The 22,989-nt window shown below is 47.7% G+C and overlaps 1 protein-coding gene across 4 annotated transcripts in view; it reads right to left on the bottom strand.

The window, feature by feature from the left end:
• Nucleotides 1-22,989, bottom strand: part of RPUSD1 (RNA pseudouridine synthase domain containing 1) — a 74,316-nt gene that overhangs the window by 15,991 nt on the left and 35,336 nt on the right. For all 4 annotated transcript variants that reach the window (XM_085629350.1, XM_085629347.1, XM_085629348.1 and 1 more), the window contains exons 3-4: nt 16,101-16,224; nt 1,880-1,982 (exon numbers count right to left, since the gene is read on the bottom strand). In XM_085629350.1, coding sequence (XP_085485476.1) covers nt 1,880-1,982; nt 16,101-16,224 — 227 coding nt within the window. The remainder of the gene's footprint in view (nt 1-1,879; nt 1,983-16,100; nt 16,225-22,989) is intronic.

The following is a 22,989-nucleotide window of genomic DNA, read 5'->3' as shown; positions in this document are numbered from 1 at the left end:
CGGCGGTTTCCAACACCACTTCACACCTATGCACCCTGCTTCCCTGGTGTAGGTATACTGGTTCCTAGGGTATCCATGGGCGGGGTGGATCTCCAACCTTCTGTCTTCCACTGGGTTTCTTCAGGGTCCACTGGGAAGGGTTCTTCTTCTTTAAAATTGCAACCACGAATTACCCATTGACTTGTATTGAGCCCGCAGTCGTGTTCCCACTCTGCACACGGCCTCCGTGGGGTTCCTGGTTACTTACCTCAGGTGGTTCCTTGGGTCCGCAGCACTTCTACGTCTTCTGAGTATAGTCTTGACTTGAGTCGTGGTTCGCATACCACTATTTTAGTATATGGTTTAGTCTTCCCCTTTGTATTCGTGCTACTTACCTGTTTTATTTGCAAAGTATTGTGTGCATTGTGTATATCTCCGGTCAGGAGATACTTGTATGTGTTAGTGAGTGACTTAATCTATACCAAGAAGATTATGCTCTGGTAAACCAAGCTGCTTTACACTCCTACTGGACTAAGCCTGAAGGCTGCTCTCCACAGCTACCACCTAGAGAGCTTTCTAAGGTTGTCTAAGACCACTCAAATCACCATAAGGGTTGCCTGGATTAGTGCAGGGTGTCCACTTACATAAGTGTGCACCACACACTAAGCCAGCTTCTCACAATTATCACTTAGGATGCTGTCAATAAGACTCAAAACAACAAAAATGATTCACCGTTGGCTTTTTATGAGCTATTTTAAGGAACAATCCTCAAAATGTCCCCTCTTAATGGAAGGTATCAATCTAAACCTTGATGGAGGCAATCAGAAGATATCACCGTCTAGCATCAGCCCACTGAGAAACATGATATGGAGAACTGGTATTTTCACAGTATATGCAGAGGCTCATCTGTGAATAGAGGGATATCTTGGCATCACATTAGGACATAAATATAAGAAAATATAACAAAGTACTGTGGGAACAGAGGAAGGCCCGGGTGGTCTGGGATTCATACCCCAGGCTTCTAAAGGTTTCTAACACATTCTGAGGCAAGGGATGAGCTGACTGTATTCTAAGACATGGGAAGTTTCATGAGTTTGAAGATATTCATTGGACCAATCTACCATTTCCAGTGTGATATTCTCATAGTATTCACTTTTCTGTACCCATTAATTTGTTGCTGGTGTTATAACTGTGCACTGTGACACGGACGTTCAGGGTCATTGTGCTCATGTTCTGTCCCTTAACATGCACTTTGAAAATAAGTAAATCCAATGGATTTATTTAACTTTCCAGTAAGCCAGTGACAATTTGGAGTTACAAATTAACTACCAGTCTGAAAGTTATATGTGATATGTGGGCTGTAGTGGACCTTTACACTACCTACATATTTCGCTGAAGTGTATGGCTCCAAGTGAAAACATAACTGTGTTTTGTTTGTGCCGCCAATTTAAAACCACTGCAGTGGGAAATGACAAGTAGGAGAAGCGGCTTACACTACCCTCATGCCATTAGGTTGGCCTGAAATTGCACCTAGATCCTTTTAAATGGCACTTGGTTTTCATTATGCTTTTTGCCTCAGTCTTTAAATATAGGCCTCTAACATTGCCCTTTTCCAATTGTGTGTCTTTTTGCTTAATACATTTTTATTACTTGTATACATTGGTTTAAGTATTGTATTGTCTTCTTAACTTTGATGCTGTATGTAAACTTCGCACATTTTTCTGAGGAACTGCTTGGGCCATAACTATCAGGGTTAAAGCAAAGTCACTTAGAACTAAATACTGATATAAACCAAGTGTGTTTCATACGCAGGCTGGGGCATGCTCTACCAAATGAGTAATCTACTTTCTGACATTCACTTGACTTGACTCACGGGTTTGCTACAGCCTGGACTGCTCACCTTCAGTTTCCTCTGTACACATCATGTGGGTCATTCCCTCTACTGTGTTCTTCCCAATTGGATGTGTGATTGTCAGCTGCTCTTTGATCACATTGCCACGTACCTGCAGGAAGAGGAAAGTTCCATGAACACCAACACTGATCGACTTTAAAGTAAAGAGAAACGTACAGAGAGACCACTACAGCTATAGTGGTGACTACTACGCTACAATAAGCAATACAAAGAAAATGGCTACTCTTCTCATGATGCTTCTATGTTCTCCACATTTGTTTCAACACTATCTACCACTGATCTGGGTACCCTGGGCAGGGTTGTCAATCAATTAATTATGTATGATTGTTTGTAGTTAAATCTAAACCTTACTAATTTTCATATCATTTAACATGAAAGTAAATGGCTTTGCTCTAAATAAAGATTTTAACAATGTATTGTGTGTAGGGATAGGTGTGCAAAGGAATTTTGCTGTTTATTGGCGAGTTTGGTGGTCACTGATCTACTGCCCGGCCTGTCCAGACTTTTAACTAGACTGGCTTTAATAGCCAAGTATATAGGAATAATGGAATGCTATGTGTATGAGGGTGAGAGAAGTTTAGACTAACAATACCGGAGTTGATATAAAATGTATGTTGGTGTGGTGCTGAAAAGTGCTGTTGAATTACCAGCACTTTGCCAACCATGTGGCTTGGGAACTGTTAGAACCGGCGGTCTCTAGTTGGCAGAGGTATACACTTCTGACAAATAGGGACCAACCAACTCTAGTCAGGGAAAGGGGATTACACACTCAGATAACCCCTGCTACCCCCTTGGTAGCTTGGCAGAGCAGACAGGCTTATCTCAGAGGCAGTGTGTTAAGCATTTATGACCACATACAGTAATAAAGTGGATACACTACAGATGGACACGACACAGAAGTTATTATAAAAATAGTATTTTTATATAAGGCTTAGCACAAGACCAAATAACGACAAAAATATACCACAGTCTTAATAAATACTCTTTGGAAGGAAAAATAATAGTTCAAGTAAGGTTTCTTCTTGGCAAATAGTTCTTTAGCAAAGTATTCTTCTGAGCACAGTTCTTTGGCAACAATGTAACCCCCACAGGAGTCACACGACGTCGAGTCTACAAGATTCCCAAGGTTCGGCGTCGACCGCGAGGAGCGCTACGTCGAGCCTGGAGTTGCAACAGACCCCACAAGTACAGTACCTTGAGAAACGAAGATAACGATGATCCACGGCGTCGAGATGTCGGCGTCGAGGTCGGCGTCGATCGTGCCTCGGAGTCGGGTCAATCCGCAGCGGCGTCGAGGGATGTCGGGCCGGAGCAGCGCTCACGGCGTCGAGAAGGGCGTCGAGTCGATGCGATCAGCAGCGGCGTCGGGACGGGGTCGCTTGGAGGTGGAGCCGATACTCACTCCTCACTGGCGTCGATACCGGCGTCGAGACGGGGTCACTTGGAGCCGGGGCCGATACCCACTGCTCACTGGCGTTGCTGCTGGCGTCGATCAGGCCCGGCGGCCGGCGTCGAAGGCTCGGGACACTGGAGCCGTTACTCACGATGTCGAGCTGGATTCGGCGGCGTCGAGACTGCAGATTTTCCCTTGTGTACTGGAAACAACACTTTCCAGCAATTCAGCAATTCAGTAGATGGTGAAGTCCTTTGGCCCTGTGACTTCAACAGGAGACTGGCACTCTTCCAGTCCTTGGAGATTTCCTAGCAAGTGTTCAGAGAGTACACACCAAGTTCCTCTCTCCTTGTTCCTTGGCAAAAATAAAGAAGCAGCTTCAGGTTCCTCCAAAGCAAAACAGCACTCTGGCAGAAAGGGGAGGCAAGTCCTTAGATCAGCAGGCTTCTTGTCCTTGGTACAGGTTTCCTTGTCAGAAGTGATCTGAGTTCTTGGTTCAGGGGTCCTTCTCTTATACCCCATTTCTCCTTTGTTCCCTTTGTCCAAGCAGGGAAATTCCCACCATCTCAGGTTTGTGGTGGGTGTTGCTAGGCAGAGGCACCTGGCCTATTCACTGAGCAGGGCAGGGTCCTCAGCCGCCCAGCAGGAGGCGGAGCCAGTATTGTCACTGGCAGGAGCAGGGCTATCAGTCGCCCAGCAGGAGGCGGAGCCAGTATTGTGTCAGGCAGGGCAGGCTACTCTTCCCTCACTCTATGTGTAAATGCCTCATTCACCCCACACTGACTCATTCAGACCTCTGGAGCCACCCAGCCCCTGACACACACACCAAACCAGCAGAGACCGGTGGATAGTTGGACAAGAAAATAGCCACTTTCTAAAAGGGCTATTTTCAAACATAGAATTTAAAAACCATCCATCCTAAAGGGTGTGTTATTAAATTCTGAGTTCAGGGATACTAAACTCGACATGCTACCATGCTCCCTGAGTCAGATAGATTATAATGGAGTTAATAATCAGTCTGCCCAGTCTGGCCTATTGGAGGCAGGTAGCCCTTCAATAGTGAAAAACGAAAATGGCTGTAATTCACTATTAGGTCATGCCACACACATCAGGGCATGACCTACCTTTTACCAACAATGCACCCTGCCCTAGGGCCTACCATAGAGGTGTCTGAAATGTGGCAAAGTGAAGGTTTAGAGACTGGTAAGTAGGTTTCCTTACCGAGTCGACATGGCAGTCAGGGACTGCACGCAGGCGCTGCGGTGGCAGGCCTGAGACACATTTTACACGCTGCTTCTGTGGGTGGCACAACCAGTGCTGCAAGCCCACCAGCAGCAGTTAACTTACACGCCCTTGGCACACGCAGTGCACTAGACTAGGGTCTGAACAGTAAGTCAACCAAGCCAATCATGGTAACACCAATCAATGTAACAATTCAACATAGGGAGCACTTGCACTGTGGCACTGATCAGCAGTGGCACAGTGCCCAAAGCAATAATCCAGCAAAAACATCGTAAACAGAGGAGGCAAACAGAAAAAAATGGAGGAGAGACTCATGCCAATGATGCCAGGTCTAACACGTGTCCCCTCCAGCTGAAATGTGGGGAGAACTACCCTTCACCCAGGGAGTCCTCATCACTAAGGCGGAAAAATCTGGACAGACCATCAGCATTGGCGTGATCTGTACCAGGGCGATGTTCCACCGTAAAGTCCATCCCCTGTAGGGAAATGGACCACCTCAACAGCTTTGGGTTCTCACCCCTCATCTGCATTAACCATCTGAGGGGCCTGTGGTCTGTCTGAACCCGGAAGTGAGTCCCAAACAGGTAGGGTCTTAGCTTCTTCAGCGCCCAGACCACAGCAAATGCCTCACGCTCTATCGCACTCCACCTTTGTTCCCTGGGAAGTAACCTCCGGCTGATGAAGGCTACAGGTAAGTCTCGGCCCTCCTCATTCATCTGTGCTAGAACAGCCCCCACACCATGCTCTGAAGCGTCTGTCTGGACAATGAATTCTTTTGAAAAGTCGGGTGCCTGGAGGACCGGTGCTGTACACATTGCAGTTTTCAGGGTGTCAAAGGCGTTCTGACAGGCGTCAGTCCAGATCACAAGTCTCGGCTGCTTCCTGGAAGTCAGCGAGGTCAAGGGGTGCACAATGTTGCCATACCCCTTGACAAACCTCCTGTAGTAACCTGTGAGACCCAAGAAGGCTCTCACCTGAGTCTGGGTTTTGGGCGGTTCCCAAGCCAGGATGGTATCTATCTTGGGTTGCAGGGGGGCCACCTTGCCGCTCCCTACTTGGTGCCCCAAGTACACCACTGAACCCTGCCCAATCTGGCACTTACTAGCCTTGATTGTGAGGGCTGCTCTGCGCAGGGCCAACAACACTTCCTGGAGGTGGTGCAAGTGTTCCTCCCAGCTGGCGCTGAACACTGCTATATCGTCCAGGTAGGCGGCGCTGAAATCTTCCAGCCCGGCCAATACCTGGTTAACCAACCTCTGGAATGTGGCAGGGGCATTCTTCATCCCAAAGGGCATCACACGGAACTGGTAGTGCCCATCTGGTGTGGAGAATGCAGACCTCTCTTTTGCCCCATCAGTCAAGGCGATCTGCCAGTACCCAGACGTTAGATCAAACGTACTAAGGTACCGGGCAGCCCCCAACCGATCGATGAGCTCATCAGCTCTGGGGATGGGGTGCGCGTCAGTCTTGGTGACCGAATTGAGTCCTCGGTAATCCACACAGAACCGAAGTTCTGGTGAAGCACCAGGCGCTGCAGCCTTTGGGACCAAGACCACTGGGCTGGCCCAAGGACTGCTAGAGGACTCAACCACCCCTAAGGCAAACATCTTGGAGACCTCCTCCTTGATATATGCTCTGACCTTTTCAGTCACCCTGTAGGCCTTGTGCCTCACAGGAGTGCTGTCCCCAGTGTCCACATCATGGACACACCACTGAGTGACACCAGGGATTAAGGAGAACAGATCAGGGAATTGTACCAACAGATGGCGACAATCTTGCTGCTGCTCAGGGGTCAGTGTGTCAGAGAGGACAACACCATCCACTGACCCATCTTTTTCTTTTGCACACAGGAGGTCAGGAAGAGGCTCACTCTCCTCCTCCATCCCAGCATCTGTGGCAAGGAGCATGCCCACTTCGGACCTTTCTAAGTGGGGCTTTAACCGGTTGACATGCAGGACCCTTAAGGGGTTCCTGGGAGACTTCAAGTCCACCAAGTAGGTGACATCGCTCTTTTTCTCCACAACCTCAAATGGTCCAGTCCACCTGTCCTTGAGCGCACAAGGTTCCACAGGGGCCATGACCCAAACTTTCTGACCAGGTTGAAGCTCAACCAGAGTGGCATTCTGATCGTACCACCGCTTCATCTCTTCCTGGCTGGCCTCCAGATTTGCCTGAGCAAGATCTCTGAAGCGCCGAGTCTGGTTCCTAAAGGCCAGCATGTAACTATATACATCCTGGGGAGGTTTCCTGGGAGATTGCTCCCAGCCTTCTTTGACCAGACTCAAAGGTCCTCTTACCGGGTGACCATACAAAAGCTCAAAGGGGCTGAACCCTAGAGGCTTCTGTGGCACCTCACGGTAAGCAAACAGCAGGCATGGCAAGAGGACGTCCCATTTACGCCTCATTGGTTCTTCAAGACCCATGATCATGCCTTTTAGGGTCCGGTTGAATCTCTCAACCAGCCCATTACCTTGAGGGTGGTAAGGAGTGGTAAACTTGTAGGTTACCCCACACTCCTTCCACAGAGACTTCATATAATTCGAAATGAAGTTGGTGCCTCGGTCTGACACCACCTCTCTGGGGAACCCCATGCGGGAGAAAACACCCATCAGTGCCCGTCCCACCACGGGGGCCGTCACTGTTCGGAGAGGGATGGCTTCCGGGTACCGGGTGGCATGGTCCACCAAGACCAGGATAAACCTGTTGCCCATGGCTGTCTTGGGGTCCAGTGGCCCCACAATGTCAATTCCCACACGCTCAAAGGGGGTACTGACGACGGGAAAAGGTTGGAGGGGAGCCTTCTGCTTCCGCCCACTTTTCCCACTTGCCTGGCAAGTTTGACAGGTCCTACAATGGATATCTGAATCCCTTCTCATCTGGGGCCAATAAAAATGGGTGACAAGCCTGTCATAGGTCTTGTCCTGCCCCAGATGTCCAGCTAACGGAACGTCATGAGCCAACCCCAGTAGGAAGGCTCTGAAGCGCTGGGGTACCACCAGCACACGGGCTGACCCAGGTTCAGCAGCCTTAGGCTCGCTATACAGGAGGTCGTTCTCCCAGTAGACCCAATGTGATCCTGACTGATCACCTGTCGTTTGGGCTGAGGCCTGCTGCCTCATACCCACAAGAGAAGGGCACACTTTCTGTTCAGCACAAAATTCCTCCCTGGAGGGACCACCATCCTGCTGCCAATGGGTCAGCTCGGGCAGGTCTCCCAGTTCGGCCACTTGTTCTCCTGTCGGTTCCAGGGCATCCCCCTCAGGGTCTGCTCCCTCCTGGACCGCGGGAACGATGGGGGACGGTTTCCCGCGCCCCCTGCCCCTTCTCTTCACGGTTGGGACCTGGGCCATACTTTCAGGCTCCAGGGCCCCATCAACACCCTTACTGACTGACATGGACCGGGTGGTCGCACACACCCACTCAGGCAGACCCAACATTTCCAGATGCGATTTTCTCTCCACCTTAGCCCAAGGGGAGTCCTCCAAATCATTGCCCAGGAGACAATCAACAGGCATGGCGGGCCTCACAGCAACCTGAAGAGTACCTGAGACCCCCCCCCCACTCAAAGGGAACTTGAGCTACCTCACACTGACTCTGTGAGTTGTCAGCAGCTACAACGGGGTAGAATGCATGAGGGACCACCTGCTCTCTGGACACCAAGTGACACTTGACAGCTGTCACACTCGCTCCGGTGTCTCTGAGAGCTTCCACCCTATGGCCATTAATGGTCACCCACTGCCTATATTTCTTAGTGTTACTAGGCAGAGGGGTTGGAGGGACCATTTCCACGTCTCCTAAAGAGACCAGGGACATTTCTGCGGGACCCCACCCACCGGGGGCACCCATCTCATCCCCTCCCAGGGCTACACTCGCTACCTGACGAGGGGGTGCACGCGGCGGTGCATTCGAATCCTTCATGGGACACTGGGGATCATAATAACGGTGTCCCACCTGCTTACAGGCATAGCAGGTCATGGGGCCCCTGTGAACAGGTTTACCTGTCGGGGCCTCTGGCTTCTTTACAGGGGGAGGCTGGGAACTCTTCCCTTGGTTCCCTTGGGGACTACTTTGGGGCCCTTTCTGAAACTCCCTCTGTTTACCCCTGTCCCCCCCACTCTTCTGCTGGGGACCCTGCCCACGCTTGGCTGAGTCTCCCACTGGACCCTTGTGGACCCTGGTACTGACCCAGCGGTCCGCCTCCTCAGCAAGTTTTCTAGGGTTAGATATCTTGCTATCAACAAGGTGCTGGCGTAGCTCTGGAAAATAGTTATTAGACAAGTGCTCCCAAGCAAACAAATCATAAAGAGCATCATAACTATCAACCTTGCTACCCTTTATCCAACCATCCATGGTTCTGCAGAAAAAAGACACATATTCAACCCACGTAGTACCAGGCAACTTCTTACATTTTCTAAAGGTTTGTCTGTACTTTTCTGGAGTTAAGCCATATCTCAGCATTAAAGCATCTTTCATATGAGTATAAGACATCCTATCCTCCGCAGGAAGGCTCAACAAGGTATCTCTCCCTTCATGTGTAAAGCGGCTCCACAACCCCGTTCCCCAATCTTTCTCAGGGACCCGGTGGGCCAATAACGCTAACTCATATGCTTTAAACCATTGGCTAATATCTTCATTCTTACTGTAATCTTTGATCACATCTTTAGGAAAATAAAACCTACTTTCTGCAGGCACAGATGGAGTGCTGCCACCAGAGGGATTCAACTCTAAACTCTTAGTTTTAAGCTCCATCTCCCTCACCATCTTCTCACGTTCAAACGCTAATTTCTCTCTCTCAAAATCTAATCTTTTGCTCTCCATTTCAGCTTCTCTCTTGCTTCTTGCATTCTCTAATTCCAACTGCCCTCCTAATTTAAGTTTTGCCATCTCTAACTTGTATTCCCTCTCCTTCTCCCTGTCTTCCAACTCTTCAGGAGAAAGGCTCTTAGAGGAAACACTGCTGCCTGGAGATGACACTGGCCCACCTGTGGGCTCTTCCTCTTCTTCTTCCTCTTCCGGTACCACCACCGGGTCAGAGGGATCTCTGGCCTCTAACCAGGCCTTCAGCGCTTTGAGGAAGTCGCCTCTCAATTTGAGACCTGTGGTAGGAACTTTAAACTGCTTGCAAAATCCTCTTAGATCCTTTAGCTTGTAGGAATCTATCTTCTCCTTATCAAATTCCCCCCCAACAATCTCCACAGGTGTAGCAGCTCTGGCATTCTCCATGGTCAAAACTGGCAGTGTTTAAGAAAATAAGCTCCAGGAAAGCGGAGAACAAAAATAAAATATCCTACCAAAAACAGATTGTGGCTGCGTTATGGTCTGCTTTCACTATGTAGCGTACACTAATCACTGCACATGAGTCATAAATGCAAAGTTCAAATCCCACCGCTGCCACCAATGTTAGAACCGGCGGTCTCTAGTTGGCAGAGGTATACACTTCTGACAAATAGGGACCAACCAACTCTAGTCAGGGAAAGGGGATTACACACTCAGATAACCCCTGCTACCCCCTTGGTAGCTTGGCAGAGCAGACAGGCTTATCTCAGAGGCAGTGTGTTAAGCATGTATGACCACATACAGTAATAAAGTGGATACACTACAGATGGACACGACACAGAAGTTTTTATAAAAATAGTATTTTTATATAAGGCTTAGCACAAGACCAAATAACGACAAAAATATACCACAGTCTTAATAAATACTCTTTGGAAGGAAAAATAATAGTTCAAGTAAGGTTTCTTCTTGGCAAATAGTTCTTTAGCAAAGTATTCTTCTGAGCACAGTTCTTTGGCAACAATGTAACCCCCACAGGAGTCACACGACATCGAGTCTACAAGATTCCCAAGGTTCGGCGTCGACCGCGAGGAGCGCTACGTCGAGCCTGGAGTTGCAACAGACCCCACAAGTACAGTACCTTGAGAAACGAAGAAAACGATGATCCACGGCGTCGAGATGTCGGCGTCGAGGTCGGCGTCGATCGTGCCTCGGAGTCGGGTCAATCCGCAGCGGCGTCGAGGGATGTCGGGCTGGAGCAGCGCTCACGGCGTCGAGAAGGGCGTCGAGTCGATGCGATCAGCAGCGGCATCGGGACGGGGTCGCTTGGAGGTGGAGCCGATACTCACTCCTCACTGGCGTCGATACCGGCGTCGAGACGGGGTCACTTGGAGCCGGGGCCGATACCCACTGCTCACTGGCGTTGCTGCTGGCGTCGATCGGGCCCGGCGGCCGGCGTCGAAGGCTCGGGACACTGGAGCCGTTACTCACGATGTCGAGCTGGATTCGGCGGCGTCGAGACTGCAGATTTTCCCTTGTGTACTGGAAACAACACAATTCAGCAATTCAGTAGATGGTGAAGTCCTTTGGCCCTGTGACTTCAAAAGGAGACTGGCACTCTTCCAGTCCTTGGAGATTTCCTAGCAAGTGTTCAGAGAGTACACACCAAGTTCCTCTCTCCTTGTTCCTTGGCAAAAATAAAGAAGCAGCTTCAGGTTCCTCCACAGCAAAACAGCACTCTGGCAGAAAGGGGAGGCAAGTCCTTAGATCAGCAGGCTTCTTGTCCTTGGTACAGGTTTCCTTGTCAGAAGTGATCTGAGTTCTTGGTTCAGGGGTCCTTCTCTTATACCCCATTTCTCCTTTGTTCCCTTTGTCCAAGCAGGGAAATTCCCACCATCTCAGGTTTGTGGTGGGTGTTGCCAGGCAGAATCACCTGGCCTATTCACTGAGCAGGGCAGGGTCCTCAGCCGCCCAGCAGGAGGCGGAGCCAGTATTGTCACTGGCAGGAGCAGGGCTATCAGTCGCCCAGCAGGAGGCGGAGCCAGTATTGTGTCAGGCAGGGCAGGCTACTCTTCCCTTACTCTATGTGTAAATGCCTCATTCACCCCACACTGACTCATTCAGACCTCTGGAGCCACCCAGCCCCTGACACACACACCAAACCAGCAGAGACCGGTGGATAGTTGGACAAGAAAATAGCCACTTTCTAAAAGGGCTATTTTCAAACATAGAATTTAAAAACCATCCATCCTAAAGGGTGTGTTATTAAATTCTGAGTTCAGGGATACTAAACTCGACATGCTACCATGCTCCCTGAGTCAGATAGATTATAATGGAGTTAATAATCAGTCTGCCCAGTCTGGCCTATTGGAGGCAGGTAGCCCTTCAATAGTGAAAAACGAAAATGGCTGTAATTCACTATTAGGTCATGCCACACACATCAGGGCATGACCTACCTTTTACCAACAATGCACCCTGCCCTAGGGCCTACCATAGAGGTGTCTGAAATGTGGCAAAGTGAAGGTTTAGAGACTGGTAAGTAGGTTTCCTTACCGAGTCGACATGGCAGTCAGGGACTGCACGCAGGCGCTGCGGTGGCAGGCCTGAGACACATTTTACACGCTGCTTCTGTGGGTGGCACAACCAGTGCTGCAAGCCCACCAGCAGCAGTTAACTTACACGCCCTTGGCACACGCAGTGCACTAGACTAGGGTCTGAACAGTAAGTCAACCAAGCCAATCATGGTAACACCAATCAATGTAACAATTCAACATAGGGAGCACTTGCACTGTGGCACTGATCAGCAGTGGCACAGTGCCCAAAGCAATAATCCAGCAAAAACATCGTAAACAGAGGAGGCAAACAGAAAAAAATGGAGGAGAGACTCATGCCAATGATGCCAGGTCTAACAGGAACATGTTGTGCATGTGATGGTTTTAGGATTATTGAGTGGGCTGTTTGAGAAAGGCAAATTCTAAATGTAATTGGGGATTTGTTGTGTAGTAGGTATCAGTGTATCCAGAGTGCTACTGGGTAACCAATGATAACAGATTAAAGCACATTTGAACTCTGTGTAGTAAGATCTTTCTATGGTGAACTGATTAGGTGCTTGTGTGGTGGAAATTGGATTTGGCAAATGTTTGCATCCTAATGATAGCTGCAATTTGCCAAACATGAACAGCCTTGACTGCATTTATGTTAATAAAATCTACTAAAAGTTAGGTTGTCCTTGTGGGAGGGAACCTGTACAGAGCAGGGCAGGCTATATAATCAATGGCGCAGAGCTCAATATATGTTAAGGCAGGCAGTATAAAATATTGAAGGTTTTCAGAGGCAATGGTGTACAGTTCTTAAATGGTTGTTTAGTAAAATAACAAACTAATTATAGGAGATTGGATGAGGAACAGTCATTGAAATCGGCTGTTCTAAAAAGTGATGTATCTTTCATGTATTCTGCTTCTTTCTTTAGAGAAGAAAAAATGTACAGAAGCAACACAGGTCTTATGACTGTAGAAATTCCATCCAATGTGTTTAGTTAGGTTTAAAGATGAATGCACTGTTTATGTAAATGGCATGATATCCACCTTTGTCCATGAGGAAAGGGCAGATGATGGAGGTCTTAGGGCATCCCATGGTAGTCCTGGCTTCTCATGACATGATTCCACAATGTTTCTGTTTGTGCCATGCCTTCTCAGGCTGCACCAGAAAGGATGATGGGTCCTCCCAATGGAGGTCTGTATCATCAGCCCAGCAAGGGTTCCCTCTCTCCTTACCGGAACTAGACAGACTCACTAATACCTCACGTCAAGACTAGAGACCAGGCTAAACCACCTCCTCCCTTATCAGAACAATGCTCCTAGTTGCCAAGAACCTCCCCAATCAGTCCACCCCCCCAAAAAGTTACTCTAGGAGCTAAGTTTTGGGAGCTCACTCAAGTAACTTTGATATTCATGCCACTCCAGTCTAGATTGAAACCACAAAACCATATATACCTATCAGTCGAGCCATCAAGTCCCTTCCCTGTATACTACTTAAAGGGCCATAGCAACTCTACTGGCAGTTCAGTAGGCCTCAGGACAACCTCAATAATGTACAGGTAGGCCTAGCAGGATCTCACAGAATGTCCTAAACCTCTCTCAACAGATTTCCTCTCAGACCATGTGCCCAACCAACTCTACCTTGCTTCACAAACATACCATATTCCACTCCCAATTAACCTCAGGCCCACAGCCTGCATCCAGAGACCTACCATTAGTTGGTGGCTGTCTAAAGAGACTATATCAGCTCTTGTAAACTCCTCTGTTCCCCTTTCAGTCATGGTGCACTGCTGATAGCCCATCTAGAAACCACACAGAACCATGGCGACTACCTCCAGGACAGGAATGAGAGCAGGTGAATGAGCCACAGACCCAGGTCACATTAATGGAAGAGTAATGTGCCATCTAGGTGCCTTGATTGGAGGATGGGCTAGTGAATACATAGGGGATGACAATGAACCAGGGAAGGGAGGCAGGTGGAGCACCAGAGTGGTACGCAAAGTCCTAAGACCTTCAGCCACCATCGTCAACAGATGCGAATCATTTCTTGCCCAATCTTCGAAGACTCCAAAGGAAATTGCTCAAATAAACCCAGCTATTCCAACACAATCCCACATTAAATTTAAAAACCTAGAGAGTCTTTAGGCGGACCTGAATGAAACTGCTTCAACCAGTCCCTAGAGGCCATCCACCAGCACTCACAGAACACACTGACATGCCATCACTTATAATGAGCCTCTGTCAATCACCATATACTTTCACAACCCTTCGAGACATGTGCCCCAAAACTCATACAACATGAGGGTTAACACCTATGGCAGTAGAAACATGGCCCATAGCCAACCAGAATATATTTACCCAAATACAAACCTGAAAAATCTCCCACTTCTCTTCCAGAGACATACCATCCCTTCTACTTGGGTCTAAAAAATTGCAATTTCTCATCGACTGCAGACAAAACAGGTCAGTCTCCAGCAATATCTGCCTGACGGCTGAGAAAAGAGAAGGGGAGCTACGTGAACAGGACCCACACCCACAAAACAGTACTGCAGGTGTGAGTGGAGAGACCGATAAGGAACTTGGAGAAATCAGGCAAGAAAATCCATCCAGGAAGACCTACATCTGTGGAAAATGCAGCAGCAAAGGTTAAAAGCCAGGGATGTTCCTGCCATTTTTTACACCTCAGAGTTACAATTTCTTTAAAACTACTACACAATCCTCTGGGTCCAGACAGCCTCAGAAGCCACCACCCAGCTCTCAATACCACCACACACACTTCGCCTTCCATCCACAATGCCTCTCTTCATGTGGAAAGGTGACAGCTTAGCCGCAGAGCACCCCCATACTCAGCATGCTCAACTCAAGATTGGCTGTCCGTGGCCTGATTTAGGCTGCATGAGTCTGTCCTCCCTTTCCACAAGTGACAAAGTGCACTAGACGAAACCAGCTCTCGACCCACATGCCTCCCAAAACAGGCAGTAAGAACGGGCAACTATCCACCTTAATGGTTAGAAAACCAGAAGTGTGCCACCCTCCTATCTTACGCCCAGCCAATAGTTTCCTGTCCCATTCTCAGCCCTAGTCTTTTTGTTCTCCAAAATACAATGTTTGTGCAGCAGCCTCCCATCCACCTTCTGTCCCTGGCATACTTAGACTATCAGTCTGGTGCTGCTTTGTTTTGCATTGTCCTACACTGGTCCTTATATACTGATTTTTGTCCACCTCGCGAGGCCTGATGTTCTTTTGGGTGCTCTAGTTGTATTATTTAAATACCACTCCAGGGTGGTTGTGAAGTACTTAGATTTTAATGGCTCCCTGTGGATCCTCTAGTGTGCATTGGTGGAAGTGCTGTTTGTAGTTTGGCAGGCATGGGACATATTGGGTGAGGTGCCTGGGATTTGAATGGCGTTTAGGTGAACGCGGCTACTGTTTCTGCAGTTGCTAAAAGGCAGGGGTCAGACAAAGGTTATGGGGGGCGGTACCCAAGCGCTCTGGGAGCTGTAGGGGTGCTTTTTGTTGCTCAGCTTCTGATGCAGACTGAGCATGTTCTGGGGCCATACACCACAATGTCTGGGGGAAGGTAGATGTCTGTCCTGGACTACTGTAAAGGAATGATGCATCGTGATGGCACATACAACGAGCAATAAATCATTACAAGAGAGTAGAAACTTTCCTATTAAAGGTGTGTTCTGATGTCAAAGAAACACAATAAATTAGGTAGGCTTAAAGGAGATTAATAATCTCTCATAAACTGCCATGTGATCTTGCACATAAACACTATACTAAATTCAGTCTGTTAATCAAATGTACACCTTGAATTTTCTTTGGGTTCAACTTGCTTGATGATCACCATGGGTCCATTACAAGTACACTTTGGGACTTGCATGTCAACCTATTAATGTAGCAATTACTGCAAAGCATGTAGGGTGGTTTTTTTATTTGGAAGGGCTCTTTAAGTGCAGCGTGATGTGGGAATCTATGTTGAATCGCTGTACTGGAACCATAAATGTGCATAATATGTGTGATGTACGAATTTATATTGAGTCACTATACTTCAAGCATAAATAGACACAAGTTAGACCATTTTGCAAGAGGATCCCCCTGTGAGTATTTGTAGGAATGGTTTGATGGAGTAGTGTGGGGTCCATCCCCAGATCAGTTATTACTAGCAACAACCATGTGGTGAATCATCTTGGTTTGCCAGCCAGCCCAGCATTTAATAAGCTATAGTCACACCAAGATATGCAATGGTGGTGGAACTTACCAATGCCAGGTAAGCCTTGGTGACAGTCCGCTGTTTGAAGCAGGCATAGGCCTTGGCAGCAGCAGCTTTACTGAGAGCGGCACAGAGAGCGCCACTGGTGGAGAAATCCAGCTGATGGCAAAATCTAGAAAGAGAAATAAGGGGTGAAAGAAAACAGCAGCAATGAAAAAAATCAAAAATTAATGCATTTACTATTGCTTATCTCATGAGTTTCGTTTTTAATTCAGATTTTTTTAGCTATTGAGATACATCGCATTATTGAGGCTGGGTAAAGCTTTCATGCCTTTGAAATAAATTTTAACAGTTTTAAAAAAATATCTTTATTTATTGGTTTTCGATTATCACAAATGAAAAATAATACAGAACATAACTTCATGTTCATCCCCCTTCCCTCGTCCCATTCAATACAGATTACAATTAATGACCAGTTCTCCTTTGTGCCTACTCAATGGCTGATCACTGCTGGACATTTGTTCTTGTAAGACTAGCTCCCCTCTGGGACCTCTCGCCCCGATCCAACCAATGGCTAAATCACTTTGCCAGTATCAGGACCAGACACAATAACCTGTATTCATTCTTTTCCCCTTGGGTTTCACTCACTATAGTGCCAAACCCATAATGTCATGGTGAGTGAGAGTGTCAGCTGTATCCCAGTAACCTCCCTCAATTGGTACATGTCCAACACCCAACAGCTCACCACTCTTCGGCAGGACCAGGCTAAGGGTAAGAACAAGGCCCCCGTGGAGCGACATCTAGGACAATCTGCTGATTTAGTAGGATACATTTTTCTTAGGATGACTGGTGTAATGCATGTACGATGCAGGAAATTAAAACGAATCAATTTAAACAAAGAGTTGCTCGACACCCCTTTCACCAACCCACATACTGTCGTCCAGTCTCTGTCCGAGAGCTGTTCTCTCAGGTCTTCCTCCCATGCCTTCCTTGTCCGCTTTCTTTCATCAGATTTTAGAGCTTTAGACATATGGGTGATCAGGTGTTTACCCAACCTGAACTGCAGGATACTCCCCATTACCCTGGACTTCGTGGGTGCATTCATGAAACACGATCAGATCTCGTGCTGGCCAATTTAACATATTGGAAGAATTGCTCTCTGCTCCCCGTCTGAACATCTACCTTGCCTCTGGAAAAGTGATGAATACCTTCCCAGGATACAAGTCATTCACCCGTATGCATAACCCTACCCCCCCCCCAAAAAGGCACCATTAAACATTGTTCTATGGGGCTATTTGCGGGTATGACGAGCAGTGTGCGACCTACTTTGTGAATGTATTTAAGCTCTCTCGAGCGATTTGGGCTGACGAGCCTTGGTTCCGCACCTGCGCGCCGGTAGAGGTACTTTACCTTTAATATTTTGGCAGTCTACTTGGCACCCCACATACCTACCTGCTCCCTGCTGACGAGAGGCAATTACCTCGAAACACGTGTCCAGGGATGGCATTATAGTGACATACTCGTGGCATAGGCGTACTCACCGTTGCTACCACATTATCCAGAGTTCTATGGGGCTATTTGCGGGTATGACGAGCAGTGTGCGACCTACTTTGTCAATGTATTTAAGCTCTCTCGAGCGATTTGGGCTGATGAGCCTTGGTTCCGCACCTGCGCGCCGGTAGAGGTATTTTACCTTTAATATTTTGGCAGTCTACTTGGCACCCCACATACCTACCTGCTCCCTGCTGACGAGAGGCAATTACCTCGAAACACGTGTCCAGGGATGGCATTATAGTGACATACTCGTGGCATAGGCGTACTCACCGTTGCTACTACATTATCCAGAGTTCTATGGGGCTATTTGCGGGTATGACGAGCAGTGTGCGACCTACTTTGTGAATGTATTTAAGCTCTCTCGAGCGATTTGGGCTGACGAGCCTTGGTTCCGCACCTGCGCGCCGGTAGAGGTATTTTACCTTTAATATTTTGGCAGTCTACTTGGCACCCCACATACCTACCTGCTCCCTGCTGACGAGAGGCAATTACCTCGAAACACGTGTCCAGGGATGGCATTATAGTGACATACTCGTGGCATAGGCGTACTCACCGTTGCTACCACATTATCCAGAGTTCTATGGGGCTATTTGCGGGTATGACGAGCAGTGTGCGACCTACTTTGTGAATGTATTTAAGCTCTCTCGAGCGATTTGGGCTGACGAGCCTTGGTTCCGCACCTGCGCGCCGGTAGAGGTATTTTACCTTTAATATTTTGGCAGTCTACTTGGCACCCCACATACCTACCTGCTCCCTGCTGACGAGAGGCAATTACCTCGAAACACGTGTCCAGGGATGGCATTATAGTGACATACTCGTGGCATAGGCGTACTCACCGTTGCCACCACATTATCCAGAGTTCTATGGGGCTATTTGCGGGTATGACGAGCAGTGTGCGACCTACTTTGTGAATGTATTTAAGCTCTCTCGAGCGATTTGGGCTGACGAGCCTTGGTTCCGCACCTGCGCGCCGGTAGAGGTATTTTACCTTTAATATTTTGGCAGTCTACTTGGCACCCCACATACCTACCTGCTCCCTGCTGACGAGAGGCAATTACCTCGAAACACGTGTCCAGGGATGGCATTATAGTGACATACTCGTGGCATAGGCGTACTCACCGTTGCCACCACATTATCCAGAGTTCTATGGGGCTATTTGCGGGTATGACGAGCAGTGTGCGACCTACTTTGTGAATGTATTTAAGCTCTCTCGAGCGATTTGGGCTGACGAGCCTTGGTTCCGCACCTGCGCGCCGGTAGAGGTATTTTACCTTTAATATTTTGGCAGTCTACTTGGCACCCCACATACCTACCTGCTCCCTGCTGACGAGAGGCAATTACCTCGAAACACGTGTCCAGGGATGGCATTATAGTGACATACTCGTGGCATAGGCGTACTCACCGTTGCTACCACATTATCCAGAGTTCTATGGGGCTATTTGCGGGTATGACGAGCAGTGTGCGACCTACTTTGTGAATGTATTTAAGCTCTCTCGAGCGATTTGGGCTGACGAGCCTTGGTTCCGCACCTGCGCGCCGGTAGAGGTATTTTACCTTTAATATTTTGGCAGTCTACTTGGCACCCCACATACCTACCTGCTCCCTGCTGACGAGAGGCAATTACCTCGAAACACGTGTCCAGGGATGGCATTATAATGACATACTCGTGGCATAGGCGAACTCACCGTTGCTACCACATTATCCAGAGTTCTATGGGGCTATTTGCGGGTATGACGAGCAGTTTGCGACCTACTTTGTGAATGTATTTAAGCTCTCTCGAGCGATTTGGGCTGACGAGCCTTGGTTCCGCACCTGCGCGCCGGTAGAGGTATTTTACCTTTAATATTTTGGCAGTCTACTTGGCACCCCACATACCTACCTGCTCCCTGCTGACGAGAGGCAATTACCTCGAAACACGTGTCCAGGGATGGCATTATAGTGACATACTCGTGGCATAGGCGTACTCACCGTTGCTACCACATTATCCAGAGTTCTATGGGGCTATTTGCGGGTATGACGAGCAGTGTGCGACCTACTTTGTGAATGTATTTAAGCTCTCTCGAGCGATTTGGGCTGACGAGCCTTGGTTCCGCACCTGCGCGCCGGTAGAAGTATTTTACCTTTAATATTTTGGCAGTCTACTTGGCACCCCACATACCTACCTGCTCCCTGCTGACGAGAGGCAATTACCTCGAAACACGTGTCCAGGGATGGCATTATAGTGACATACTCGTGGCATAGGCGTACTCACCGTTGCTACCACATTATCCAGAGTTCTATGGGGCTATTTGCGGGTATGACGAGCAGTGTGCGACCTACTTTGTGAATTCACCATTAAACATTGTTGCATTAGTGTAATGAATGGGTGCCAAGTCACATATATTAAGCTACCTGTCAAAGGGTGGCTTCTGTAGGACTCTAGTCAGTATTTTTCCCCATATTTGGGCTGTTTGTCACACAAATATGGGACCCCAGCATCCAGTCCACCACAAAGCATAAGCAATGTCGCCAATGTGGCCTCACCATGCGTTCGCCTCAAGAGACGCCTCTGCCAGTTGCCTTCCTCCATGATACATTTGGTTGCATACTGAATGTGATCCATGTAATAGTTCTAAATCCAGGTGTGCCAGTCCACCCTCCTCTTGATACCACATCAGGGTACTTACTCCATGCCACCCTGCTTCGCCTTCCAGCCCACATCAGTGAGATCTACAGAGTATTCAATAGTTTAAATTTGGACGGCTTCAACAGGCAAAGTGAGTTCTGAATGGAGTACAAACATCACGGCCGTATGACCATTTTTGCAATTGCCCCTCTCCCCATTACTGAGAGAGGGAAGAGTGTTCCAAAATGTATTGGAGAATTTATTGGAGAAGGTCAGTCCGTCAAGAAATCTTCCCAGGTTGTACTTGTATTGCTAATCTTCTGTTGCAGCAACCATGATCCCCAGATAACTAAACTTTCCCACTGAATGCCCAGGCCAGGCAGCCATTCCATCGGGATCTTGACCAACGTGCCCAGTGAAAATAATATAATTTTCCTCCTGTTTATCCTCAATCCCGATACAACACCAAAGAATTCTAAAGGCACCAACAAGTGCGGCTGCAAGACCCTATGAGACAGGAGGTGAAACAGAGCATTGTCGGCATAAAGTGAGATTGCGTGCACAGTGTGCCTTACCCTTATCCCCCACTCCCTCATATCTTGGCTCATTTTAGCGCCATGGCAAAAAGCAGCCGCAAGAGGTGACACCCCTGCCTGGTTCCTCTTCTGATATTTCAGATATCTGAGACAAGCCGTCCTAGTCCGACCCTGGCCTTCGAATCCACGTACAGCAGCTGTACCCAGCCACAACATTTAAAGACTTAACTATTTCACTATGGTATTTTCTTATTGGTTGTTCTTGGTTTGGTAGATTTTACCTTTTCTTTGCATCGTCTCTTTTCTGCCCTAATTTAGTCAGGCGTTTGGCCCTCTTTTCCTTCAATGAGTGGGATACTGGGAGAGGGTATTGGTAAAGAGCCTGGGGAATCGTAGGTGCAACAACAAAGGTTGGAGTACAAAGTATGTGCAAGGATGGGGACTGTGGCTGAGGAAGGTAAAGGCTTCATTAAAGAATGTGACAAAGGAGGTCCTCTAGATTTACATGAGTCAGATTAGAATTTAGATAGTTGTTTGGGGATAGTGACTTTCTTTTTTACTCTCTTTTCTGGTCACTTTTCACCTGACACTTCTTGTTACATTCGTCGGGAGTGGCCATGCGCTTTAAAGGTTTTTAACATAACACAACATGGTTTGCAGCTGCCTCCAGTTCTCCATTAAGATATTGTTTGTTTTTAATTTGTTCTCCAAGTTTAGCTAAACCTCCCTCCTTCTTAAAGTCCTTCTTGAAGTCTTCCAGTGCTCTTCTGGGGGCTGTTTCCAAGTTGATGTCTGAGAAGAAACAAATTAAAGCCCATTCTGGCTTTAATTCTCGTCCCCCTTCACTCCAGTGTATTCTGTAGAACTAAACCCTACATTTACTCTGTTCTCAGGGTGGTCAAGACCTTCTGGATGGCCAGGCTTGAAGTTACACATATTCAATCTGGTTTCCTAGCGAATGTCAAGCATCCCGCTAATAAGGACGCCAACAGGTCACCTCAGCTCCTATTTTGTCGTGCTTCCCCAGAACGTGCACATTTGAGCCCGAGATTGTATTTTCATCTCTCCAGACATATAGCTAATAATACGAGTTTCCCCCAATGGATTATCCCCATTACTTGACTTCAGCCGATGTTAGATGAATTCCAGCCCTGCTGGAGTGGATGTTACCTTATGACTGCTGTCTGGACTTTAATCCCCAACTTTGTAACCGCCTCATTTGGCTGGCTTAGTTTGTGTTCTGATCTATTTCTTCGACATTGCCATAATGCTTGTTCTTTATTTGTTAGACTTAGCAGGCAAATAAATAATGTTTTTTTTATTTTCAATTAAGAAGTACAGATAACCCAGTTGAGTAGGCATAATCTAGCACTTTATACCTCTTCTTTTTAGGTTTTAGGTGTACGTGGCCTGCTTACTTTAAGGAGTCCCGAGTTAAGCTTCTCTAGACTTTGGCTTTTTTGCTTCAGGACTTTCAATCATTGGCTAAAAACATTACCAGCCACATCTTGAATCAGTCGACAGGAGTGTTTTATATGCATTGTTTTTCTATTGGTTGTTTGGGATTGGATTTCAAACTCAACTGGACTCAGTCGGTTGGTGGCCTTCTAGCACCAAGGACCGAATGCTGACAAAAGTATCAGAAAATAGATGCTACAAAAGAAACCAACCCTTATTTCTATAACATCCATTTTTCAGATGTTTTTGTCTGAGCATGTCCCCTCCGAACCAAACAAGCATTGGCAAAGTCAGCGTGTTTGAAGTATGTATGGCGTACACACATCAGATATGCATGCTGTACTATTTTCAAACCTATTGGCTGTGCCTGTGCTTGTCTTAAAGCTGTGGCGCTTTTTAAAGGACTTTTTACTTAATTTGAGACCTGCAACAGGATTAGCCATGGGCGCCATTTAGAGGTCCTCAGCGGTCGCAGCTGAGACCCCTGGCTTGCCCTTTGCTACCCCTAGCACTGCCTTTGCGACCCCTGGCCTCAGAGGTGGCAAATTCAGTACAAGCTGGAAGATGCCCTTTTATGGCAGCTGAGGTAAGTAAAAAATGATTTTAAATGTATGTTGTGTGCGTGCTTGCGGGTGAGAGTGTGCATGTTTAAGTCTGTGTGTGTGAGTGAAAGTGGAGGTCAAAAGGCATGTGATGTCACTTCGACTACCCCTGGCATTTCTGTGAATTGACGTCCATGGGATTAGCTCAAGTGAAGTACTGTTAATAATATAATTTGCGGAAG

Source organism: Triturus cristatus, chromosome 10 (genome assembly GCF_964204655.1).
Source record: "Triturus cristatus chromosome 10, aTriCri1.1, whole genome shotgun sequence".
NCBI lineage: Eukaryota > Metazoa > Chordata > Amphibia > Caudata > Salamandridae > Triturus > Triturus cristatus.
The sequence above is the reverse complement of the archived record's forward strand: the minus strand, read 5'-3'. Positions and strand labels throughout refer to the sequence as shown.